Consider the following 12,517-nt stretch of genomic DNA (forward strand, 5'->3'; position numbering starts at 1 on the left):
ATGGCTAACAGGTGTTTGAAAAGGTGCTTAACATCATTAATCATCAGGGGGAGTGCAAATCAAAACCACCATGAGTTATCATCTCATACCTATTAGAATGCCTTTTATCAAAAAGATAAGAAATAAATGTTGGCAAGGATGCAGTGAAAGGGGAATCTTTGTACACTGTTGGTGGCAATGTAAACTGATGCAGCCACCGTGGAAAATGCTGTAGAGCTTCCTAAACAAATTGAAAATAGAGCTGCCATATTACCCAGCAGTTCTTCTAGTTATAGTCCCAAAGGAAGTAAAATCACCACTTTGTAAAGATATCTGCACTCCCATGTTCATTGCAACATTATTTAGAGTAGCCAGGAGATGGAAAAAAACAAAATATCTGTTGATGGGCTGAATGAATAGATAAGGAAATTATGGTATATATACACACAATGGAATATTCAGCCGTAAAAAAGGAGATTCTACTGTTTGCAACACCATTGATGAACCTAGAAGACATTATGCTAAGTGAAATAAGCCAGATACACCAAAGAATACTGCATGATTTCACATGTGGAATCTAAAAAAACAATCAAAAAAGGAAACCATAGAAACAAAGAGCAAAACAGTGATTGGAGGCCAGGCGTGGTGGCTCATGCCTGTAATCCCAGGACTTTGAGAGGCCAAGGTGGGAGGGTTGCTTGAGCCCAGGAGTTCAAGACCAGCCTGAGCAACATAGGTGAGCCTCTGTCTCTACAAAAAATAAAAAAATTTTCCAGGCTAGGTGATGTGTGCCTGTAGTTCCTGCTGCTCGGGAGGCTGAGGTGAGAGGATCTCCTGAGCCTAGGAGGCTGAGGCTGCAGTGAGTCATGATTGCACCACTGCACTCCAGCCTGGGTGACAGAGTGACTCTGCCTCAAAAAACAAAAAACAATGTGGGGGAAGGATGGAAAGATGTAGATCAGAGGGTACAAAGTTGCAGATATGTTGGATGAATGTCTAATGTACAGCACGAGGGCTATATTTAATAATACTGTATTATGTACTGGTAATTTGTCAAGACAATAGATTTTAAGTACTTGTACCACAAAAAAAATAAAAAAAGACGTAAAGGTAACTATATGGGATAATGAGTATGTTAATTTGTTTGTATTAATCATTTCACTGTGTATATGTGTATCAAGATAAGTATATCAAACAGCATGTTGTGTTATACATCTTAATATATAATTTTAAAAGTTTAAAAAATCAGTTGGAAAAATAAATAAATGAGAAAACCTAGAAAAATAGCCAAATAACTTTATTAAACTTGAGAATTTATTTTCCAGTGTTGAGATATTATTTTTTATTATTTTCTATAGGGTGTTTGTGAACCGAAGTTTAGCCATGGAAAAGATAAAGTGTTTTGGTTTTGATATGGATTATACCCTTGCTGGTGAGTAGCAATTTCTGATTGCTTAAGAACTGCTGCTTTGGGTATAACACAGTGGGTTCACAGTAGGCAATTCAATTAACATTTGCTGACTTAATCATGTATTTGGCTACCAGAAGCTTTTATTATCAAATTGCTTCCACTAAGATTTATGAATATTGAAATTATCAGATATCCTTGAGATTTGGCTCATGAGTTTGCACACATAGATAGAAAAAGTATTAAATTTTACTATTTTAGAGTTCCTGGTAAGAAATAATATGGTAAAAATCATACATTGATACATATATTTGGGCATTTTTGACTTTTACTCTTAGCCATTCTTTAGGTATGAGATTTTGTATCTCTTACTCTGCCACAGATAAACTTGTATCAGTTAAAAATTTTAATGTTAGTTTTTTTTTTGGAACAGAGTTTCACTCTTGTCTTCTAGGCTGGAGTGCAATGGCGCGATTTTGGCTCACTGCAACCTCCACCTCCTGGGTTCAAGCGATTCTCCTTCCTCAGCCTCCCAGGTGGCTGGGATTACAGGTGTGCGCCACCATACCCGGCTAAATTTTGTATTTTTAGTAGAGATGGGATTTCACCATGTTGGCCAGGCTGATCTCGAACTCCTGACCTCAGGTGATCTACCCAGCTTGGCCTCCCAAAGTGCTGGGATTACAGGTGTGAGCCACCGCGCCCAGACAATACGTTGTTATTAACACAAATGGGAAATGTGTTCATTTTCCATTTAAATGATTGCACACATAGTATGTATAAGGCTTTTAAAAAACTAGAGCCGCAGCCATAAGAAAGAATGAGTTTGTGTCCTTTGCAGGGATATGGATGAAGCTGGAAGCCGTCATTCTCAGCGAACTGCACAGGAACCAAAAACCAAACACTGCATATTCTTACTTATAAGTAGGAGTTGAACATTGAGAACACATGAACACAGGGAGGGGAACATCACACACTGGGGCTTGTCTGGGGGTGGGAGGCAAAGGGAGGGAGAGCATTAGGACAAACACCTAATGCATGCAGGGCTTAAAACCTAGATGACGGGTTTATATGTGCAACAGACCACCATGGTACATGTATACCTATGTAACCTGCATGTTCTGCGCACGTATCCCAGAACTTAAAAAAAACAACAAAACCCAAAAAACTCAGAGATGTACTAGACTTGCTTTTCTGTACCTAGGGTATATGCAGGAATTTAGCCAGTCTTCCCAATGGTCAGCTGCAATTAGATGGAGGACTGGGCAAGAAGTCACTGAAACTCCATGACAAACATGGAAAAGATGAACTTCTTTTTTAACTTGTAGAATCCTTATTCTGTGTAGATGTTTTCATCAGCATGTTTTGTCCTTAGGATGTGGGACATTGGGTACCATCTCATGGTCTTCTATTTGTGTAAACTTTGTGTTTAAGTTTCCACATCCTTTTTTATTAAATAAATTATATAGCTTCTGAAACCAACCAACCAACCAAACAAACAAACAAAAAACTAGAACCATTAGCTTTATTCATTATCCTATAGCCCTTACACCAGCACTGTGCTGTTTTTCCCTTCCTTCTCTAAGATATATTTGAGTGAATGTATTAATCAATAGTTATAACATCTTTCCAGAACTTAGTAAAATATTTTCAATCTCGTGAAAATGCATTTAATTTAAGAAGTAGTGGGAAGGTGGGATCAAGTTGAGCATATGTGCTTGCACGTGTGTGTGAAACTGTGACAGAATCTTTCAGAAATTGTCTCTTAAAAATTTTGTCTTTACACAAAAACCTTAAAATGTATAAAGACACTTCTTAGGGACTATTAATATAACAGTGCTAATTTGTCCATCTCAAATTAGAGAAATCGCAGTTTGATGTTCAGTTTAGGCTACAAATGTAAATGAATAATACATGTTCAAAAATGAAATTATGGAGGTACTTGCCACATAGATATGGCCATGATTTTTTTTACCAAACAAGTAATACATTAAAAATATACACAGTTCCTGATTTGAATTTTTCTCTTCCCTCCGTACTCTTTGTCGTTTATTTGTTTTTCTATTGCCTTAAGCTTATTTTTGCAGCATTTAATGTTTTTCTGATTGGTCACAGACACTTTTAGGAGTACTTGTCAGAAAGCAGGGGAAAGCAGTCTACTTTCTCAATGTAGATCTTGCCGTTCAAATGGGGAGAAAATCCTATAGTCTCTTCTTTCAAGAATTCTAGCTCTCTAGGGAAAGGAATGGTGAGATAATTTGGCAGCTGAAAGAGATTATCTAAAGCAGAAATAGAAGTTAATGGTGTCAAAAAGTGACAAACATTTTTCCCTTGGTTATTAAGACAATCTCATTACATTGAAATAGTTCAATTCAGTAAGTATTTATTGAGAATCTATAATGTGCCTGGCACATTTTGTTACTGAAAACTGAGATGATTATATATTCCCACAGAATAATGAAAAAATAAACTATCTTGTATATTGAAAAGGTCACTGAATCGGCCTTGCGCGGTGGCTCATGCCTATAATCCCAGCACTTTGGGAGACTGAGGCGGGCGGATTACTTGACAGGAGTTTGAGACCAGCCTGCCCAACATGGTGAAGCCCCGTCTCTACCAAAAAATACAAAAATTAGCTGGGTATGGTGGTTCTCGCCTATAGTCTCAGCTGTTCAGGAGGCTGAGGTGGGAGAATCTCATGAACCAGGGAGGCAGAGGTTGCAGTGAGCCGAGATGGTGCCACTGCACTCCAGCCTGGGCAACAGAGTGAGACCGTGTTTCAAAGAAAAAAATTAACGGAATCTGTCTCTAAACTTTAATGCACCTTATGATTTATTCTTTTTGTTTTTTGCAATGCCACTTCATATTTTAATGCTTTCTCCTAGTCTACACACAAATATATTTTGTGTATATTTAACAGTAAGTGTTAACATTTATTAAGTACTTATTATATGCCAGGACCTGTTCCAAGTGCTTTATATAGATTATCTCATTTAACACATGGATTCTGTTATTCACATCTGTTATTGAATATTTATAGAAACTCTTTGAAGCAGTTACTACTATCATCTTCATTTTACGTATGACTGAGATTAAGCACTTTGTCCAAGGACATTTAGTTACGATGTACCTGAACCAAGATTCAGACCTAAGCATGCATATATGTATAGGCATATAATGTTAAAATTATCATTTTGGATAATGACAGTTTATCGAGATTTTCATATAAATAGAAACATATAGTGTGTTAGTCTGTTTTCACACTGCTGATAAAGACATACCTGAGACTGGGCAGTTTACAAAAGAGATTTTTGTCTTGTTTTGTTTGAGATGGAGTCTCACTCTGTCACCCAGGCTGGAGTGCAGTGGTGCAGTCTCAGCTCACTGCAGCCTCTGCATCCTGGGTTCAAGCGATTATCCTGCCTCAGCCTCCCGAGTAGCAGAGATTACAGGTGCCAGCCACCATGCACGGCTAATTTTTGTATTTTTAGTAGAGACACAGGGGGCAGTGGGGGTTTCATTATGTTGGCCAGGCTGGTCTGGAACTCCTGACCTCAGGTGATCTGCCTGTCTTGGCCTCCCAAAGTGCTGGGATTACAAGTGTGAGCCACTGAGCCTGACCAGAAAGAGGTTTCGTGGACTTACAGTTCCATGTGGCTAGGGAAGCCCCACCATCATGGCAGAAGGTGAAAGGCATGTCTTACATGGCAGCAGACAGGAGAAGAGAGATTGTTCAGGGAAGTTCCCCTTTTTAAAACCATCAGATCTCATGAGACTTATTCACTATCACAGGAACAGCAAGGTTTGAAAGACCCATCCCCATGATTCAGTTACCTCCCACTGGGTCCCTCCCACAACATGTGGGAATTCAAGATGAGATTTGGGTGGGGATACAGCCAAACCATATCATTCTGCTCCTGGTCCCTCCTAAATCTCTTGTCCTCACATTTCAAAACCAATCATGCCTTCCCAACAGTCCCCCAAAGTCTTAACTCATTTCAGCATTAACTAAAAAGTTCACAGTCCAATATCTCATCTGAAATAAGGCAAGTCCCTTCTGCCTATCAACCTGTAAAATCACAAGCAAGTTAGTTACTTCCTAGAGACAATGGGGACACAGGCATTGAGTAAATACAGCCATTTCAAATGGGAGAAATTGGCCAAAACAAAGGGGCTGCAGGCCCCATGCAAGTTTGAAATCCAGTGGGGCAGTCAAATCTTAAAGCTCCAAAATGATCTCTCTTGACCCTGTGTCTCACATCCAGGTCTCACTGATGCAAGAGGTGGATTCCCATGGTTTTGAGCCGCTCCACTTCTGTGGCTTTGCAGGGTACAGCTTCCCTCCCAGCTGCTTTCACGGGCTGGTGTTGAGTGTTTGTGGCTTTTCCAGGTGCACGGTGCAAGCTATCACTGGATCTATTATTCTGGGGTCTGGAGGATGGTGACCCTCTTCTCATAGCTCCACTAGGCAGTGCCCCAATAGGGACCCTGTGTGGGGGCTCAGACCCCACATTTCCCTTCTGAACTGCCCTAGCAGAGGTTTTCCATGAGAGCCCCACCCTGGCAGTAAACTTCTCCCTGGACATCCAGGCATTTCCATACATCCTCTGAAATATAGGTGGAGGTTCCTAAACCGCACTTGTTGACTTCTGTGCACTCGCAGGCTCAACACCCCATGGAAGGTGCCAAGGCTTGAGGCCTGTAACCTCTGAAGCCATGGCCCCTGCTCTACATTGGCCCCTTTCAGCCATGGCAAGAGCGGCTGGCACTCAGGGCACCAAGTCGCTAGGTTGCACACAGCCTGGGCCTGGCCCATCAAACCACTTTTTCCTCTGAGGCCTCCTGGCCTGTGATGGAAGGGGCTGCCATGAAGAACTCTGACATGCCCTGGAGACATTTTCCCCATTGTCTTGGTGATTAACATTGGGCTCTTCGTTACTTATGCAGATTTCCATACAGGGCTTGAATTTCTTCTCAGAAAATGAGTTTTCTTTTCTGTTGCATTATCAGGCTACAAATTTTTACGCTCTGCTTCCCTTATAAAACTGAATGACTTTAACAGCACCCAAGTCACCTCTTGAATGCTTTGCTGCTTAGAAATTTCTTCCACCAGATACCCTAAAGCATCTCTCTCAAGTTCAAAGTTCCACAAATCTCTAGAGCAGGGGCAAAACGCCACCAGTCTCTGTGCTAAAATATAGAAAGAGTTACCTTTGCTCCAGCTCCCAACAAGTTCCTCATTTCCATCTGAGACTTCCTCAGCCTGGAATTTATTGCCCATGTCACTATCAACATTTTTGTCAAAGCCATTCAACAAGTCTCTAGGAAGTTCTAAACTTTGCTACATTGTTCTGTCTTCTTCTGAACCCTCCAAACTGTTCTAACATCTACCTGTTACCCAGTTCCAAAGTTGCTTCCACATTTTCGAGTATCTTTTCAGCAATGCCCCACTCTACTGGTACCAATTTACTGTAGTAGTTTGTTTTCACGCTGCTGATAAAGACATACCTCAGACGGGGCAGTTTACAAAAGAAAGAGGTTTAGGCCAGGTGCAGTGGCTTATCCCAGCACTTTGAGAGGCTCAAGTGGGTGGATCACCTGAGGTCAGGAGTTCGAGACCTGCCTGGCCAACATGGTGAAACCCCGTCTCTACTAAAAATACAAAATTAGCTGGGTGTGGTGGTGTGCGCCTGTAATCCCAGCTACTTGGGAGGCAGGAGAGTCACTTGAACCCGGGAGGTGGAGGTTGCAGTGAGCCGAGATCGTGCTACTGCACTCTGGCCTGGGTAAAAAGATCAAAACTCCATCTCCAAAAAAAAAAAAAAAAAAAGAAATTAATGAACTTAGTTTCACATGGCTGGGGTGGCCCCACAATCAAGGTGGAAGGTGAAATGTCTCACATGGCAGCAGACAAGAGAAGAGAGCTTGTGCAGGGAAATTCCCCTTTTTAAAATCATCTAGATCTTGTGAGAGTTATTCATTATCACAAGAACAGCACAGGAAAGACACGCCCCTGTGATTCAGTTACTTCCCACTGGGTCCCTCCCACAACACGTGGAAATTCAAGATGAGATTTGGGTAGGGACGTAGCCAAGCCATATCATATATTACGTACTCCTTTTTGTCTGCCTTATTTTGCTCAGCATGTTTTTGTGATTCATTCACATTGTTGTCTACCAGTAAGTAGTTCATTCTTTTTTTAACTCTTGACGTAATTTTTTTTTATTATTTTAAAATTACTTTAGACTGCGGCTGGGCATGGTGGCTCATGCCTGTAATCCCAGCACTTTGGGAGGCTGAGGTGGGCAGATCACGAAGTCAGGAGATCGAGACCATCTTGGCTAACATGGTGAAACCGCGTCTCCGCTAAAAAAAGTACAAAAAATTAGCTGGGCATGGTGGTGGGCACCTGTAGTTCCAGCTCCTTGGGAGGCTGAGGCAGGAGAATGGCGTGAACCCGGGAGGCAGAGCTTGCAGTGAGCCGAGATCGCGCCACTGCACTCCAGCCTGGGTGACAGAGCGAGACTCTGTCTCAAAAAAAAAAAAAAAAAATTACTTTAGACCTACAGAAGAGCTACAAAAATAATTTAGAGAGTTCTCCTTTCCTCTCTCCTATGGTAACATCTTGCTTGACCATAGTACAATTATAAAAACTGAGAAATTAACATTAGTACAGTATTATTAGTTGAACTACGGACTTTATTTTTCATCAGTTTTTCCACTAATGTCGTCTTTTTATTCTAGAATCCAGTGCCGAATCGCATATTATATTTAGTTGTCTTATCTCCTTAGTCTCTTCTAATCTGTGATTGTTCCTAAGTCTTCTCTTTCATTGCTTTGACACTTTTTTTTTTTTTTTTTGAGACGAAGTTTTGCTCCTGTTTCCCAGGATGGAGTGCAGTAGCACAATCTCGGCTCACTGCAACCTCCACCTCCCAGGTTCAAGCAGTTCTCCTGCCTCAGCCTCCCAAATAGCTGGGATTACAGGCATGCATCACCACACCCAGCTTATTTCTTGTATTTAGTAGAGACAGGGTTTCATCATGTTGATCAGGCTGGTCTCGAACTCCTGACCTCAGGTGATCCACCTGCCTCAGCCTCCCAAAGTGCTGGGATTATAGGCATGAGCCACCATGCCCGGCCAACACTTTTTTAAAAAATAAGAATTTTTTTTCTCTTTTGAGACAGTGTCTCACTCTGTTGCCCAGGCTGGAGTGCAGTGGTGCAATCATGGTTCACTGCAGCCTTAACCTCCCAGGCTTAGGTGATCCTCCCTTTTCAGCCTCCCAAGTAGCTGGAGATACAGGTGTAAGCCACCATGCCCAGATAACTTTTTTATTTTTCAGTAGTGACAGAATTTCACCATGTCACTCAGACTGGCCTGGAACTCCTGGGCTCAAGCGATCCACCTGCCTTGGCCTCCCAAAGTGCTGTGAGCCACTGTACCTGGTCTTGCTTTGAGACTTTTAAAGAGTACTGGCTAGGTGTTTTGTAGAGTGTTCCACAATGTGGGTTTGTCTGCTTTGTGGTTCATAGAAAGCACCTTCTAGCTGTGTCCTCACATGGTGGAAGTGCTAAGGGGTCTCTCTTAGGCCTCTTTTATAAGGGCACTAATCCCATTCACAAGTGCTCTGCCTTTGTAAAAGAGGGCACCAATCTCTTCCCAGAGGCCTCACTTCCTGACACCATCATATTGATGATTAGATTTCAACATATGAACTTTGAAGGACACAAATATTGAGACCATAGAATGAACTGTAAAACTGTCTGTCTAGCATAATCTGTGAATTGGCTATTCTGGCAAACAGTGTTTTGAGTGATATATAATTACCTTACAGCATAGATAGATTACTAGTTTTCAGAGTTAGAATGTAGTGAAATTCTTAGAATACAGTGATCCTAGGATTGATGCTTCTGAAGTGTCTGCATAGGACATCACATGTCAAACATAACATCTCAAAGTCATGTTTTGGAATGGTGTGTTCATTGAGAGGTGGTTATTGGCTCATGATCCTTATCACACTGTAAATTTGCCTAAATTTGTTCTGAGGAAACAGCTACATAGGGTTACCTCAAAGTTCTTTTTTCTTGTTTTCAGATGTGGGAAATACATATGACTTCTTTTTGGAAAGGATGAGGGGTGGGATTTAATCTTGGCAAATTGAGATATTTTCATAAGGAAACTGTGTTTTTGGTCTTCCTGAAGATGGCCACAGAAGACCTTCTTTGGGCAGCGGGGTTTTATTTTGATTTTTCAGCTTTTTCATGGTTCTATGAGTAGATAAGAAAATTTACTTTGAATAATGATGTTTTGAGAATCCTGTTGTTTATGTTAAATGCTGGAGTTGATAGAATTAGTGGTAAATAATTATTTAAAACTTTGATGTCACTAATGAATGAGGAAGAGGGTAACTGAAGCAAAAATACTATGTGGACTGTAGGAATGTTAAACCGTATATATAATAATTCTAAACTTGTAATTTTTCAAAAGTTAATGATACAGACCTTTGGTAAAGGTGTTACTGGGGGCTGTGGGAGAGTTGGTTGTTGGGAGTTTGTTGAGAGTTGAGAGTAGTTTGTTAAAAGAGAAATTGATGGCCTTTCTTGTATTAAAATGTTTCTTATTTTGCTTACAGTTTGGTAGTCATTTATTTCCCCAATGAAGTATGTCACATAGTGTTCAGTAACATAATCCATTCTGATGGGAGCTTCATTATCTTCATCTCATCTAAATGCTGACCTAATACCAAAAATATTTTTCAGAGAAGATTCCTTTGTCACCAATTATCCCCATAATTGAAGCCAGCTATGTATTATTTGCAAGATTTCTATGTAAGACTAACATTTGTATATAGAACAGCAACAAAATATGTAAAAATCTTGTTTATTGACACAAGTAATTTTGCCTGGTTGTCTTGAACCTAAATCAGTATTAATCCTGAATCTGCTACCCATAGAATGCCAGTATTTGTATTTAGCTCCTTATGTTTGTATTATTGTAGATTAACACTTTATTTCTCTAATGAGATTATGTACATTAAGTATGCTTTAACTACAGTTGACCCTTGAATAATACAGGAGTTAAAGGCACTGACTCCCATGCAATCGAAAACCCTTAACTCTTCCCACATTTAACTACTAATAGCCTATTTTTGACCAAATACTTATTGATAACATAAACAGTCAGTTGACACATATTTTGTATATTGTATATATTATATACTATATTTTTACAAAAAATTAGCCACAAAAATTGTTAAGAAAAACATAAGGAAGAGAAAATACATTTACTATTCATCAAGTGGAAGTGGGTCATCATAAAGGTCTTCATTCTCATTATCTTCATGTTGAGTAGGTTGAGGAGGAAGAGGAAGAGACGGTGTTGGTCTTGCTGTCTCAGGGGCAGCAGAGGCAAAGGAGGTGGAGGATACAGGAGAGGAGGCAGGAGAGGTAGGCACACTTTTATTGTAAAAAGTCTGAAGGGCGGGGCACAGTGGCTCATGTCTGTAATCCCAACATTTTGGGAGGCCAAGGCAGGTGGATTGCTTGAAGCCAGGAGTTTGAGACTAGCCTAGGGAACCTAATGAGACCCAGTCTCTACAAAAACTTTTCAGAAATTAGCCAGACATCATGGTGTGTGCCTGTAGTTCCAGCTATTCCGGAGACTGAGATGGGAGGATCACTTGAGCCCAGGAGTTTGAGATTTCAATGAGCTGTGGTCATGGCACTGCACTTCCCCCGGGTGATACATCAAGACCTTGTCTCCAAAAAAATAAAAATAAAAAATTCACATATAAGTGGACCTGCGCAGTTCAAACCCACATTATTCAAGTCAACTGTAGTTTGTCTACCGAGTACAGATGAGTTTATAAATGAAAGTCATGTTTAGAGTCTAGATAGTACTGAACCATATGTATTAGCTTTACCACTGGCCAAGAGTGGACTGTTTTTTTTTGTTTTGTTTGTTTGTTTGTTTGTTTGTTAGTTTTTTAGACGGAGTCTCACTCTGTCCCCCAAGCTGCAGTGCGGTGGCATGATCTCCGCTCACTGCAACCTCCGCCTTCTGGGTTCAAGTGATTCTTCTGCCTCAGTCTCCTGAGTAGCTGGGTCTACAGGCATACACCACCATGTCCTGTTAATTTTCGTATCTTTTGTAGAGATGGGGTTTCACCATATTGGCCAGGCTGGTCTCTAACTCCTGACCTTGTGATTCGTCTGCCTTGGCCTCCCAAAGTGCTGAGATTACAGATGTGAGCCACCACACCTGGCTGACAATGTTTTATATAAAAAGTACCCATCAAGCGTATTTACAATTCCTCTTTCACACCAAGTTACTTTAGTGGCATTCTTTGCACATGATATGTAGCAGGATTTGGCCCTTTGCATTTTGACTTCCTCTGCAGATACGTGTTTTTCTTTTCCCTTTTTTTGAGGCTTTTTCTCCCTTAATTAGACCTGTTGGGTGCTCTAGTTTCCCATTGTATTAAGTTGCTCTCATGTATATACTTTCTATACCCCAGAGTTTTCATTTGTGGTCCTTACTTGAGCACACAGTCTTTTTAGCCTTTTTATGGTTATGTGACCCACACAGATGGGTCAGGCTAACCCTAGGACCAAACAAGCTAAAAAAGATCTTGAAAGCCAATCTAAGATTAGGTCTTTGGACTTGGGAGAGAGCAAGAAAGTTGTTTTTAATCAAACTATGCCCTCTCCACAAAATGAAGGGATTAATCTATACTATTTCTGAATTTTGTTTATTTGGTTTTATTTGAATAGACAGCTGCTAAAAATGTGTTGCTGAATTTGTTGTTACCAACAGTGGACAATAGAGTGAAAACAGAAAACAGAATTGGTATTTTTCAGGCTGTTCAGTGCTTGTTTTTTTCAAATGGCTAATAGGCACGAACAGACTAGTGATTTCTATTAGTATTGTTACTTAGTTTTATAATATTAAATCCAGAAATCTAGTTCTGAGACTTCAAATGAGAAATTCTTTTCCAAGTAAATGAGTGACATAAAGTCCTTAACATTACCTCCTCATGGTTACAGATCAGCATCTGACAGACTGCTAATCTGCAAAATGTGGTTTCTTCAAGAAGCAAAATGCTAGCCAGCAGCTGTTAAGTGAGA

The 12,517-nt window shown here is 40.4% G+C and overlaps 1 protein-coding gene across 18 annotated transcripts in view; it reads left to right on the forward strand.

Annotated features, from left to right (window-relative positions):
* Window positions 1-12,517, forward strand: part of NT5C2 (5'-nucleotidase, cytosolic II) — a 108,474-nt gene that overhangs the window by 56,293 nt on the left and 39,664 nt on the right. For 15 of the 18 annotated variants that reach the window (XM_031652101.1, XM_009215275.4, XM_003904203.5 and 12 more), the window contains one exon: window positions 1,338-1,411. The exons of the other annotated variants lie outside the window; for them this stretch is intronic. In XM_031652101.1, coding sequence (XP_031507961.1) covers window positions 1,338-1,411 — 74 coding nt within the window. The remainder of the gene's footprint in view (window positions 1-1,337; window positions 1,412-12,517) is intronic. 18 annotated transcript variants of the gene reach the window in all.

This window comes from Papio anubis, chromosome 11 (genome assembly GCF_008728515.1).
Source record: "Papio anubis isolate 15944 chromosome 11, Panubis1.0, whole genome shotgun sequence".
In the NCBI taxonomy this organism is placed as follows: Eukaryota; Metazoa; Chordata; class Mammalia; order Primates; family Cercopithecidae; genus Papio; species Papio anubis.